Source organism: Mirounga angustirostris, unplaced genomic scaffold (genome assembly GCF_029215605.1).
Source record: "Mirounga angustirostris isolate CCGP_5_RB_7025 unplaced genomic scaffold, mMirAng1.0.hap1 SCAF_9, whole genome shotgun sequence".
Taxonomy (NCBI): Eukaryota; Metazoa; Chordata; class Mammalia; order Carnivora; family Phocidae; genus Mirounga; species Mirounga angustirostris.
Genome location: NW_026991717.1, coordinates 5454086 through 5466460, shown reverse-complemented (window position 1 = coordinate 5466460; position 12375 = coordinate 5454086). Strand labels below are relative to the sequence as shown.

The 12375-nt window shown below is 48.2% G+C and overlaps 1 protein-coding gene across 4 annotated transcripts in view; it reads right to left on the bottom strand.

The window, feature by feature from the left end:
- The window catches only part of CRTC3 (CREB regulated transcription coactivator 3), a 100958-nt gene that overhangs the window by 36888 nt on the left and 51695 nt on the right, over nt 1-12375 (bottom strand). For all 4 annotated transcript variants that reach the window (XM_045899363.3, XM_045899364.3, XM_054513300.2 and 1 more), the window contains one exon: nt 3934-4053. In XM_045899363.3, coding sequence (XP_045755319.1) covers nt 3934-4053 — 120 coding nt within the window. The remainder of the gene's footprint in view (nt 1-3933; nt 4054-12375) is intronic.

The following is a 12375-nucleotide window of genomic DNA, read 5'->3' as shown; positions in this document are numbered from 1 at the left end:
CAATAAATTCTGTCAGTCCTGGGTGAAGAGACCGTTTCTTAACTGCAGGGCTTCTTGGAACCCTAACCTCAACTGTGAAGCTCAGGGTGGGGGGACGGAGAGTAGCGTTGCCTCAAACCTAACAACACCCTGCGTGTCAAAGAAACAGTGTTCTATAAACCAGCGCCCTAAAATTTTCATCTCATTGTATGAAAAGAATCAAAGCAAAGCCTGTTCCAAAGAGGGAAGCCATTCCTAACTTTGGCCGGTCTTAATGCCTCTCTTCACGACCGTCCATGCTGGTTTCTCAGATGCAATGTACTCTTGAACCTTGTTGGGAATATAAATCAGAAATTTCCCAGACATTCACTCTTTTTCTCGCTTTCTAAAAATACATTTAGAGGAAGGCATTTTCTATTATTCTTCAGTGTGTCCCCTTCTTTCTCACTGTTATTATCCACGGGGATAATATTTATGTTAATTGTTCAGAAATTCAGCAAGATGGGGTTTGGGACCCTTGTCTAATGCCCTCGAGGAGTGAGGAGGGCTGCTGAAGGCATGAGCACTTGCAAAAGGGTAGAAGAGCCTGTATTCTGAGTTCTCAAGCTCAGGCCCCAGCCAGGGACCAGGCAGGGCCTCTCCTGTGCCCTGAGGGTGGCCCCAGGCCAGAGTCCAGAGGGACAGCGTCCTGATCTTTGCCTGTGGCGGCCACCCATGCCAGCAACAAAGCCCACGGCCCTCGCCTTCTCGGATGCCATGGCCGCCCACTGCAGAAGGAATCTCCCCAGCCCAAGCTCTGCTTTGCTCTAGCTGCCTGCTCTGGGCGGAAGCCAGAATATTTATGAAACAATGTTCATTTTATGTATCATAGGACTGAACCCTTGTCTAGGCTGGTCTGCCCCTTCTAAAATAACTTCCAAGCCAAGAAACAGCTGTAAGAAGACAAGTCTGAATACATTTTTTCTCTTTGTCCTAACAAACTGTTCAAAACAGTGTTAACACTTGCAAAGGACAGAGTGGGTAAGAGGCGTTAGGGAGGTAACAGACACACACGTGAAAGGCCACCATTTTAAGCAAATTATTTCTAAATCAAATGAATGTGGCCATGAAAGGAAAGATGGAATCTTTCTCTAAGTTCTCCTGAATCTATTAGCATCTTCGACATAAAATCATCCCTCTCCTATATTTCATGGGACTCATGGTCCCTTGATTCTGCAGGAGAGACCCCCTGTCCATTTAGGGACAGGCCTAAGCTTTTTTGAACGAGCAGATGTCCAGCCCCCGGGCCCCAGCCAGATGCTTAGGAAGAGCATATGGAGAGATGTTTCAGACCTGTACTGTGTGATGAACTTTAATTTATCTGCATATTTAGTTTTTGCTTCCCCTCCCCTTTGGAGGTGACCTGCTTTTTGCTGTTGCTGTCACAAGGTGACTCGTCCATGGGGTCAAGTTACACCCTATGATAAATAGGGTGTAACTGGAAGGAGACAGAGTCCCCTGAACATACGGTGTAGTCACTCCTTCCACGACTCTGCACAAGACATTCCCTCTGCCTGGAATGTTCCCTCTCCAGCTGTCTTCCTCTCTCTGTACCACTTAGCACCATGTGCGGTCATTTGCCTTAATCATTGCTGTACTGTTTGCTGTCTGTCCCCTCCTCCAGACTGTACACGCATGAAGGCAGGGACATGTCTTATTCACCACCGAGTCTCCTGTGCTTAGAACAATACTTGTACAGGGCCACCTGGGTGACTCAGTCGTTAAGCGTCTGCCTTCGGCTCAGGTCGTGATCCCAGGGTCCTGGGATCAATCCCCGTGTCGGGCTCCCTGCTCAGCGCGTAGCCTGCTTCTCCCTCTGCCTCTCCCCCTGCTCATGCTCTCTCTCAAATAAATAAATAAAACCTTAAAAAAAAAAGAACAGTACTTATACGGAGAAGAGACACTGTAGCTATTTGCTGAATACATGAATGCATTATCCCCTTACTTGTTGCTTCCTCAAGCCTCAGATTTACCTCCAGGACGCCTTCTCTGGCCCCCCAACACTGGTCCAGGCTACCCCTCCTACGAGCTCACACAGCCCGCGTGGTCTCAGCTACAGCTCTCCACACTGTGCTGTGATCACTGTGAGCGCCGTGAGGGCAGGGAGCATATCATGCTCGCCGTTACACCTACAGTGTCTAAACGGGGCCTGACACTGTGAATACGTAAATTATTTTTCAGTGAATGAATATCCCCCTCTGACACTTTCCTTTGATCCCCTCGTCTTCTAAGTTATTCCTTCAGTTAGAGAAGCAGTGAACATTATGTATATACCTAGACCACACTTGCTGCAAAAAGGATCTGAGATAGCTACAAATATGTATTTATAAATATGGCACGTGTATATTATCATATTTAGAGAGAACACCTACAGGAGAAAAAAAGAATGGAAAATTGGAGAAAAACATATTGTTAAATCAAACAAAGAAACTCTCAAAGCCTTTTGCCTGAAAACTCCCAGCCATCTAGACAACGGTCTGATGTACTTAGTCCAACCACACATGTGCACTAGCGGAAGAACCGGCTGGATTCTATGGAAGTTAGGACAATTCCAGAAGGAAACCCGCGGACTCAGCCGTCATCCCCACCATCCCTGACAGTGGTCACGAAATCCACAAAGACTACAAGTCAGCGTCTCTCGTGGACCAAACGTGGAAACAGTTTGGTCACAGTCACTATCCCTGCCTCCAAATGGGAAACAGCAAGAAATGGGGGTGGGGGAGGCAGGAGAGGTCCTGGTTCCCTGTGTGGGTCCCACAGCTCCTCCCACAGGGCCTCTCTTGACGGGGGGTCCCGGGCCGACCCACCGAGTGGTCCCCTGAGCGGGGAGAGGCCCAGGCAGGGGCTCAGCTTGCCCCGGGGCTGAATCTGTGCCCTTCCAACCTCAGCAGTGGAATCTCGGACAAGTGACTTTGACGCTCAGTTTCCTCCTTGGAAAACGGGAGTTTAAAAAAAACGAACTATTCAGTGAGTCTTGAGGACTACATGACACATCAATTGCCCAGCACAGTGCCTGGCATGGGTAGGTGCTCAGCAAACATGCGTGCCCTCCCCCCACTTCCTGGTTTCTCGTGAAGCCAGCTCCACCATCACTGCCAGGAATTTGGCTCTGCAGTAACCCTCACCCCGCCTTCCTGTGCCCTCCTCCACCCGTGAGGAGCGTGCAGGGAGAGCGCCCGCCCTCCTGGCACACTGCTTCTCTGTCCGCTCCCACAAAACCTCCACAAAACCCAGCTCAGCTCTGTGTCCCTGAAGCCCTGAGCACAGAGCTGGTGGCCCAGCGGTGACCTCCCCCCACCCCCCGAGCCCCGGCCCCCAATAAATGAAATTATCAGGGGAATTTGCAATCTCCTTCTCCTTATTCCTACTTAACAGCATAGGATTTGGCCGATGGACAGTGTAAGAATTTTCCTAACTACCAGCTTTATATCTCAGGTGTCATTTGCTGAGTTTGGAACTCCAAAAATAGAAGATCCTATGAAATTTCTGCTGTAAGTTCTAACGGCAGGTCACCAGGTCAGCAGGAATAAAAATAAGTCACTTATCTGTCTGTTTTAGCTAGACAGACTAACTCTCTCTAACCTGGTTCAAAGTCAGGTTTAGCTCTGACCTGGCTACTTTCTGAAGAAAATGCTGAGGAGGCCTTGCAACAGGGCTGAGTTACAGGCTGTTTATGTTATGTCCCTTAACTCAACTCTATCAATGTTTTCATCAAGTAAATACCCGCGATGATCTTTCCAACTTTTAGCTGCAGAGATGTTTCTAGTTTCCAACTCATTTATTTTTATTGCCTCCATTCATCAGATAAAATGAAGGCTTTGAGGCCAAAGGGGAACCGTGGGGAAGATAAGTCCTGAAAACCTTTCAAACATTTCAAAAACTCATACTCCACGCCCAGACAACGAGAAAGGATATTTGTCGTCCCGGCTTGTCCCCGGACCTTCGATGGAGAGGGTGGAAGCGGGTCCTGGATGGCCTCTCTACCAGCCCGTGGTGGCGGGTCCCCCGCACGCTATCAGCCTGGTGAAGGGAGGGCTGCAGAGAGAAGGGACAGGAGTCAGCCCGTGACCATGAAATTGCCACTCACCCTCAAGAACAACAACAGGTAACAACAGCAGATGAAAGGACTGATTTCAGGTTTCTACAGGTGTTCACGACTGGGCCTCGAGTCAAGGCAAATCAAATCAGGTAGCACGTGGAGCTGTTTCCATAGGGTTACAGAGCAATTTAAAACAGTCTTCTATGTGTTAAGGTGAAAGCTGAAAAAATGATAATATTAAAAGCTGTCATAATTCAGAGGTGGGACTACGGGTTCATACATCACACCCCAGACACTCAGAAGTACACCTGAAATGCACAAGAAGCATATCTAAGATAGAGATAAGCTGGATACCTACAGATCATGGACTATTTGTTCTGCAGAGAGTCTTTTTAAATTTTTTATGAATTGACAATGTTTAAAAATTCCGGTTTGAGGCTTCCAGTGAAAAACCCGAACCCCTTGGCCACGCCAGTCCCACATTCCCATGTAGCAGAAGGGGCAGAAATCGAGAGTGGCTGCTTTCTCTGGGCGGGACACCCATTCTCAGGCTTTGAATGCTTATACCAGACCCCTGGATTGACTTACTATGTTAGACATTTGAGTTTGTAGCCCCTGAATTAAGCAAAGAGAGAATACTACCTCAACACAAGTTGAAAATGTGCAACTCATTATTCCCCCACATGGCACAAGTGAAAATATAAACAGATTCAGGGTAAATCCATGCTCAATAAAGCCAAAGTCCTTTGTTAAGGAGGCTTGGGGTACATTTGTAACATTTTTGAGATAGGCACCATAGAAGGCAAGTTGGTTTTGGTTGTCGAAGACCAAACGCTAGGCTGTACCATCATATCACACATATGATGTGTTAAGGGCTGTGTTTGTGAAACATATGAAAACAGCTTTTCTTTTATGTAAATGGAATCATATGTAAATAGTTAGCTTACTCTGAAGGGAATCACATAATGGAATATGTTTTTACAGGGAAGCTTCTTTTAGCTAAGAATTGGTCATTAATTTTTCTTTGTTAAACATACGGATTTTCTCACACTGGATTTGGGGATGACTCCTATTTCTCCTCAGCGGGCTGATAAAATGTCTGGGCTAATTGAGTCTAACGGTTCTAATCTATTTTTACAACCCGAATCTGTTAACTCCTAAAATAAAGAGATCTTGGGGAGCAACAACTTCTGAGGGCCTGGAAGACAGACAGCCATCATGACGGGTAAGCAGGCTGTTGATCTCAGACGATACAGCACACTCTTCCAGGGAGTGACAAGTCGAAATACCTTTGTAAATCAAGAGGATGCATACCCACACTTTTTCAGAGCCTGTTTACACGTAGACAGAAGGGACAGATGGCTTTGTTCCAGGATAAAAGGGAGGATTCTCTGGTAATGCAACCACTATTCACTACAGCGATGTTAAATGTACTTGAAAACACAACGTTTTCACTGAGGAGTCTCAGCACAAATACTCCAGACTGGGCTCTCAGAGGCCAGCCTACAGAGGTGGGGCTGAGAGTCTTTAGAAGGGGTTCTGAAAAAGCAGAAAGTTCTGGGAACGTCTTACAGACTTCCTATGATACACATACGTGCTATTTACACTCGCTTCTTCTGCATTCATCCCCACGGACCCGAATCCTGTATTGCTACTTGGACTCAGTTGGGGGGTAGGGGGGATGGTCTCTGCTAACATTTTAATTTCCTTCTCTTCCTCACTGTGGACTACAACTCTCTGCCCCTGTGGTAGCTGATCTCCCTCCAAATGACACTGGACTACTGAGCCTTTTTGACTCACAGGGACCTGCCTTGTTTGTGAAATGAGCTCAAGCTAGTGTTCAGTCAGGGAAGCCGGGCGCTGAGGTGGACTTGGAGTGAGGAAGCCCGTGAAACACTATGGCGTTAGCCTTGCTGAGAGCTAAGATTCTGTTATTTAAAAACGTACTCTGGGGCGCCTGGGTGGCTCAGTCGGTTAAGCCTTCAACTCTTGGTTTCGGCTCAGGTCATGATCTCAGGGTCATGGGCCTGAGCCCTACATCGGGCTCTGTACTCAGTGCGGAGTCTACTTGGGACTCTTCCTCTCCCTCTCCCCCTGCTCATGCTCACTCTTTTTCTTTCTTTCTCTAAAATAAAATACAATCTTAAAAAAAAAAATGTATTTCTTAGGTCAACTTTAATACAAAAAGAACTAGAACCCTGGCACCCTGAAGGCCAAGTACATCATACTTTCTGTTCCTTTTCAAGTTTTATTCAGCTTTTACAAGGCTTGTACCCACAAAGCACATCTATTTTTATGGTCTATATTCTGTACTCAACAGTATTTTGTGAACAGTTTTCTGGATACTCTGTAGCCCTTCTAGTTACTAATTCAGGAGGTGCTCAGTACTTCACTTCTAACCTTCTAAGGCCCACCCTCCATGCTGCAGTTCAAAGAAGATGTGATTTGGAGTCAAACGATTCCAGTCCAGAATCCCTTACTAACTAGCAAGTCACTTCACCTTATCTGTAAAGTGGAAATGATGCTGCTGATAACTTCCTCACAGGCTTGTTGAGAAAACGAAATTAGATCATGCATGTGAAAGCTGCCTTGTCCCAGGGATACTGGGCGCTACCGGCTGAAGTGTCCTCCCAGCCCCACCCTGATTGACAGGCTGAAGCCCTAACCCCCAGTGTGACTGTCTGTGGACCCAAAACCTTCAGGAAGGTAATGAAGGTGAAATGAGGTAATAAGGCTCTCATCTAATAGCACTGGGATCCCTATAAGAAGAGGAAGAGACAGCAGGAGCACGTACACACAGAGAAAAGGCCGTGTGAGGACAGGAAGAGAAGCCTCACCAGAAACCAACTCTGCTGACACCTTGATTTTGGACGTCCAGCCTCCAGAATTGTGAGAAAATAAATGTCTGTTGTTTAAGCCATCAGGTCTGTGGTATTCTGTTAGGGCAGCCCAAGCCAACTATGACCACTGGGCATGAGCAGAGGATGCATGTCCAGGTGGGTGGATGCTGGGAAGCATCTTGTTAAAGGTGAGGCCACCCTACAGAGTCCTTTTATGGACTGCAAGAGCCGCACCACTGTTAGGGGCTCACTCAGTATTCTGAGCCTCCCAAAGTATCCCCAAGGGACCTAGATCTTCGTTAGGCACCCATCTGCCGCCCATGCCAGGGCACCTCTAAAAGCTGCCACCTGGGACGAATGGCTGGAAAGAACACTGGCAGGGCCCTGTGACTGGCTTCGGCCAATGGCTCATGAGCAGACGTTGATATGCGTTTGTCCAAACAGAACCTCTCGTACACTTTTCCTGCTGCTATGAGAATTCCATGCCCAGATAGGGATGCTCCCTCGGCCTCTGAAGGAGAAGAGACGTGGAGGAGAGCCACAACAACAGCGAGGAGGAGTTTAAAAAAAAAAAAAAAAAGCGTGCTCAAAGTCCCAGAGTTTGGGGAATGGTTGTTCCCACAGCAAAGCTGACTAATACGTAGTGACAGCAGAGAGAGGCCGCAGTGAGACAGAGAGTCCTATATTTTTTGAAGAGCACCAAGAGGGGTGCCAAGTCGAAAGAGCCTGCAAATTGGTTCCTACGTGTTTTGAGGATGGCCTCAGGCTCGGACTCTGCCAAACGCCATCCTGTTTCGGAACACGGGACCCAGACACCAAATGAAGACAAGAAAGCTTCTGTGCCTCCATCTCCAAGAGCTCCTTCCCCGTTGATGTCGGGGCGCCAGTGCTGGACCACCCACAGACAGACCAAGCACATGCTTAGGACACCAGCAAGGCAAGGGCAAGGCAGAAGAGGAAGGATCTACTTGAGAGGGTGCCCAATAACGTTCAAAGTATCATTGTGGGAAAAATCAGAATTGAGCTGGATTTCCTTTCCTTTTTGTCTTGGGATGGTTTAACGGTTTTTATTCTGAAATACATACACAGATGGGGGGTCCAATAATCTCTGCAGGGCCTGAGTCAACACAAGTCTTCACACGGCCCCCTGGGCACTAGACAGCAGATGGGAGCGGCAAACCGGGGGGCAATGTTCTCAGTGGCAGCCGAGATAATGCAGAGTCGCCCGCGTCGGCAGCCTGACGATGAGGTTTGGCACCAGGAGGCTCACCCAGGAACCTTAGCAGCGAAGGGGTAAGCTATCAAATTCTGCTTCACATTGTGACCTAACTGCCAGGGGCTGAGTGTGGGAAGAAAGGACGGAGTGGTCACCCGAGGCAGGGGAAAGGTGGATTCTGGGCGTCAGTCACCAAATCTGAGAGAAGGCAGACTGCAGTTGGAGCGCAGCCCGAACACCAAGGGTCCACAGACCTCAACAGTGAAGAGCAATGAGCGGGGTTCGGGGTGGGGGGCAGGGGGGCAGAGTGACTCCTGAGTTGGCTACAGCCAATTCTCACCAATTCTGTGGTTGGGCTTTGGGGGAAAGGAGGCATATCTCGAGTTCAAGGCGCTGCTGAGAACTGGATGTCCACGTGCACACTGCCCTGGTCTCGGGCTCATGATTGTTTCTGCAAGTATCTCCGTGTGGATGGCAAACTGGCTCAGGTGTGCAGGTATTAGGATGGCTGCTGGGGGGAGGGTGGCGTGAAAGGGCCAATACTGATGGAGAACTCTTTCTGAGATGAAACAGGATGTCTAAATCTTCCAAAGAAGCGGAGTTGTCCATTTCCGGGGAGAAGTCCAGAGCCAATGGCATAGACTACCGAGCGCTCCGAGCACTCCCCCAGGGGACCAAGATCTCATTTAGGCATCTTTGTGTGTGTAGGCACCCATCTGCTGCCCACCTCACATCACCTCGGAGAGCTGCAGCCTGGCATGAATGGCTGAAAAGTTGCAGCTGACTTTCCTTACCTTTCCTAGGGGGAAAAATACTTCCTCTGATTAGGCACTGCTGATCTATCAACGTGACCTATATTTGCATTAACCCTTTTAGCAGATGTACCACATTGTTGGCATATCAAGTTTGTGGTTAATTAGAAACCCCAGACCTTTCCACGTGACTAATAAGCCATAAGCAGATTCCTACTAAGCCCTTGTTATGAAATGAGCTCAAGTGTGAGAGCTTGATCCCAGGACTCCGAGATTATGACCTGAGCTGAAGGCAGAGGCTTAATCGACTGAGCAGCTGGCTACAGTATATTCTTTGCCCGTGAAGGACCAAGTAGCACTTTTTTCTTGCTACAAAGATCAATTCTAGCTTATGATGGTATTTCTATACGATGTTATTAAAAGAGGGAGAAGTGGAGTGCCTGGGTGGCTCAGTCAGTTGGGTGTCTGCCTTCGGCTCAGGTCATGATCCCAGGGTCCTGGGATAGAGCCCTGCGTTGGGCTCCCCACTCAGCGGGGAGTCTGCTTCTCTCTCTCCCTCTGCAGCTCCCCCTGCTTGTGCTCTCTCTCTTTCTCTCTCTCTCTCTCTGTCGAATAAGTAAATAAATAAAAATCTTAAAAAAAAAAAGGGAGAACTATAACTTGCAAATTTTCTCACGTGAAAAATGAATTTCTAAATGCTAATAGGATGACTAAATATGTTTTTACATTGTAAGAAGCTTTAGTGAGTTTTTAAAAATGTATTTAAAAAGATAAATAAAAATGTATTTAAAACATGCACATGGGGTGCCTGGGTGGCTCAGTCGGTTAAGCATCCCACTCTTGATTTCGGCTCAGGTCATGATCTCAGGGTCGTGAGATCAAGCCCCACATCAGGCTCTGCCCTGAGTGTGGAATCTGCTTAAGATTCTCTCTCTCCCTCTGCCCCTCCCTACCCCAGCTCACATGCATGTGTGCGCTCTCTCTCAAAAAAATAAAAATGAAATAAAATAAAAACAAAACATGCAGAATACCAGGATGAAGCATGCAAACAGTTTCTTTGAAAAGCCTTGATCCAGAATATCCTAACTGCAGCGTCTTTACAAAGGGGTGCCCAAACGGCATTCAAACAGAAACAATTCTACGTAAGGCAACTTTCAATAGCTCCACTGGCACGCCTGATGACTACAGATCAAGAAAAAAAAGATAAAACTCCTGTAAGAGAAGCATATGTTCTCCTGGAATACCACTGTCAACACTAGAAATACATCCTGGCAGGCAGCTTCGACAATACAGAGGATGTGCTCCGTGTGACGTCCCTGTTACCTTATGGTGTGAGGACAGGGGACTTGCCTAAACTAGGGGTGACTTAGGTAGCAACCTCACTCATCTCAGCAGTGAACCAGGAAACAAAGAAAGCCTCTAAGCAACAGAATCAGTTAAGAACCCCCAAGGGGTGGGGCGCCTGGGTGGCTCAGTCGGGTGAGCGTCTGCCTCTGGCTCAGGTCATGGTCCTGGAGTCTCGGGACTGAGCCCCGCATTGGGCTCCCTGCTCAGTGGGGAGTCTGCTTCTCTCTCTCCCTCCGCAGCTCCCCCTGCTTGTGCTCTCTCTCTCTCTCTCAAATAAAAATCTTTTTTAAAAAAAAGGAAAAAAAAAAGAACACCCAAGGGGAGCACTCAGAAGGGAGCCCCCTCAGGTCTTCCATCACGTCTTACCTGAGCCTAACAAACTGGGCCATCCCGTTTTCATGGGGATGAGCAAGAGGAAGGAACGGGGGCTGGTGGCTCATTAGGGTGAGCTTCACAAGTAAAAGCAAAGGGACTGCTGACCTCACCAGCCCCCCAGCTCCATGCTTTCCTTCTCCAGATGAGAAACCAGGATCCAGAATGAGGAGGGCCTTTTCTCAAGGTGACACAGCTAGTAACAACTAGAAGCTTGAACTCAGGACCCTGAGCCTCCTGCAGGGTTGGGCTCACCTCGCCGTTTTGCCTCCGTGGCTAAGGAGCCTACATAAAATCAGTTGTTCCTGAGACTGTGAGTGGATTTTTGCTGGCACACCACGGAAAGAAAGTAAAAAGGTAGGAAATTTTCCAGATAAAATTACATTCTCGTAAATCTTCCGAAGAGCTAAGATTTGATGGAAGGACACCAGCCCTGCTGGGATCTCGGACTGTCCTGCAGCATGAACGGCACACCTGCAACTTGCTATTGGACCCAGCAGTGCCAACTGCAGGTGTCAAACCTCGTATTTTATAAAAGGTTAGCTGAAAGTCCCAAGGCTATTTACTGACCATCCCACGCTTCCTCCTAGAGAATTAAGATGCTTCTTCAATCATTCTAAATTCCTCTGTTGTGCTGTCCCTCCTCCCCAGCAGGGCGGGGTGGGACAGCGGACTGACTGGAAGTTTCACCTGGAAAGGGCGAGCCCACGCGTGGCCTCAAGGTCACACTTACACTCACTCTTGTGCTCTGCAGGACTTCCGGCCCGCCCGTGATGGTGTCCTTTAGTTCACTGCTTTAGTTCTTGGGAAGTTACGAAAGATTGGCCTCTAGGACTGAAGGAACTTCTCGTGGGGAAGAGTGAAGATTTAACACGTGTGGGAAATAGGGCAGGTTCCTTGAGCTTGAGGGGCTTTTTAATGCAGGCTCCAGTTAATGGAAGCTGCTACAGGCCCCCTCTTTGTCAAAGGGCAAGTCTAACAAAGGGACAACTGTGCCTCTCTTGTGAACCCAGCTGGGGATCATTCCAGCCACAGCCTGTATCTCCCTTGGTTCTCATGATGAGGAGAGGGAGTTGTGAGGACCTGCCCACAACAGAGAAGAGGCTATTAATTCACTGCCTTGGGGTTACACGGACCATTTTAATTTTACCTAATAAACTGTGCAGAAGAAAAACGATTTCATGGCTGGATTAGAGACTCTATTCTAGACCACCATCAAAAAAATCAAAAGAATCAAAAAAAACCCAACTCCTTTACAAATCTCCAGAGTCAGACCTGCTCCTCCTCCCTCACTGCAGGCCCCAGGCTCTTCCTCTGCTGTCTGTGGGGTCAGGACCAGGCCGGGGCTGGCGCCTACACACCTGCCAGAGGGTGAGGTCTTGGGTCCACCAGACTGTAAAGCTCCTAACTTCGGGGAACGAGGTGAGGCTTCTCTCTCAGCAGCGGGCCAGTCTTACTCCAGCCTGGCAGGGTGATTTGGTCCTTAGAGCCCCTGAATCACCCCAGGGATGTTTCGGTTTTTGTTTGTGTGTTTTTTAACCTGGAGACTATACCCTTTTTGACCAAATGAATTTGGGGTGTGATCTCCAAAGGACCAAACGAGCCCTACCATGAAGGTGCAAAGAAGTTACAAAGAACAGAGCAGGCCGGAGGAGGGGTGCTGGCACCCCACCTTGAGGCTAGAGACCTGCCCTATCACCACATCTGGGGCCCTTATGTTGCCCCTTCCTCCTCCTTATTATAAATGAAAACTAAAAGGGAAGTAAAGTTAATGAGATAAACTAAAAGATT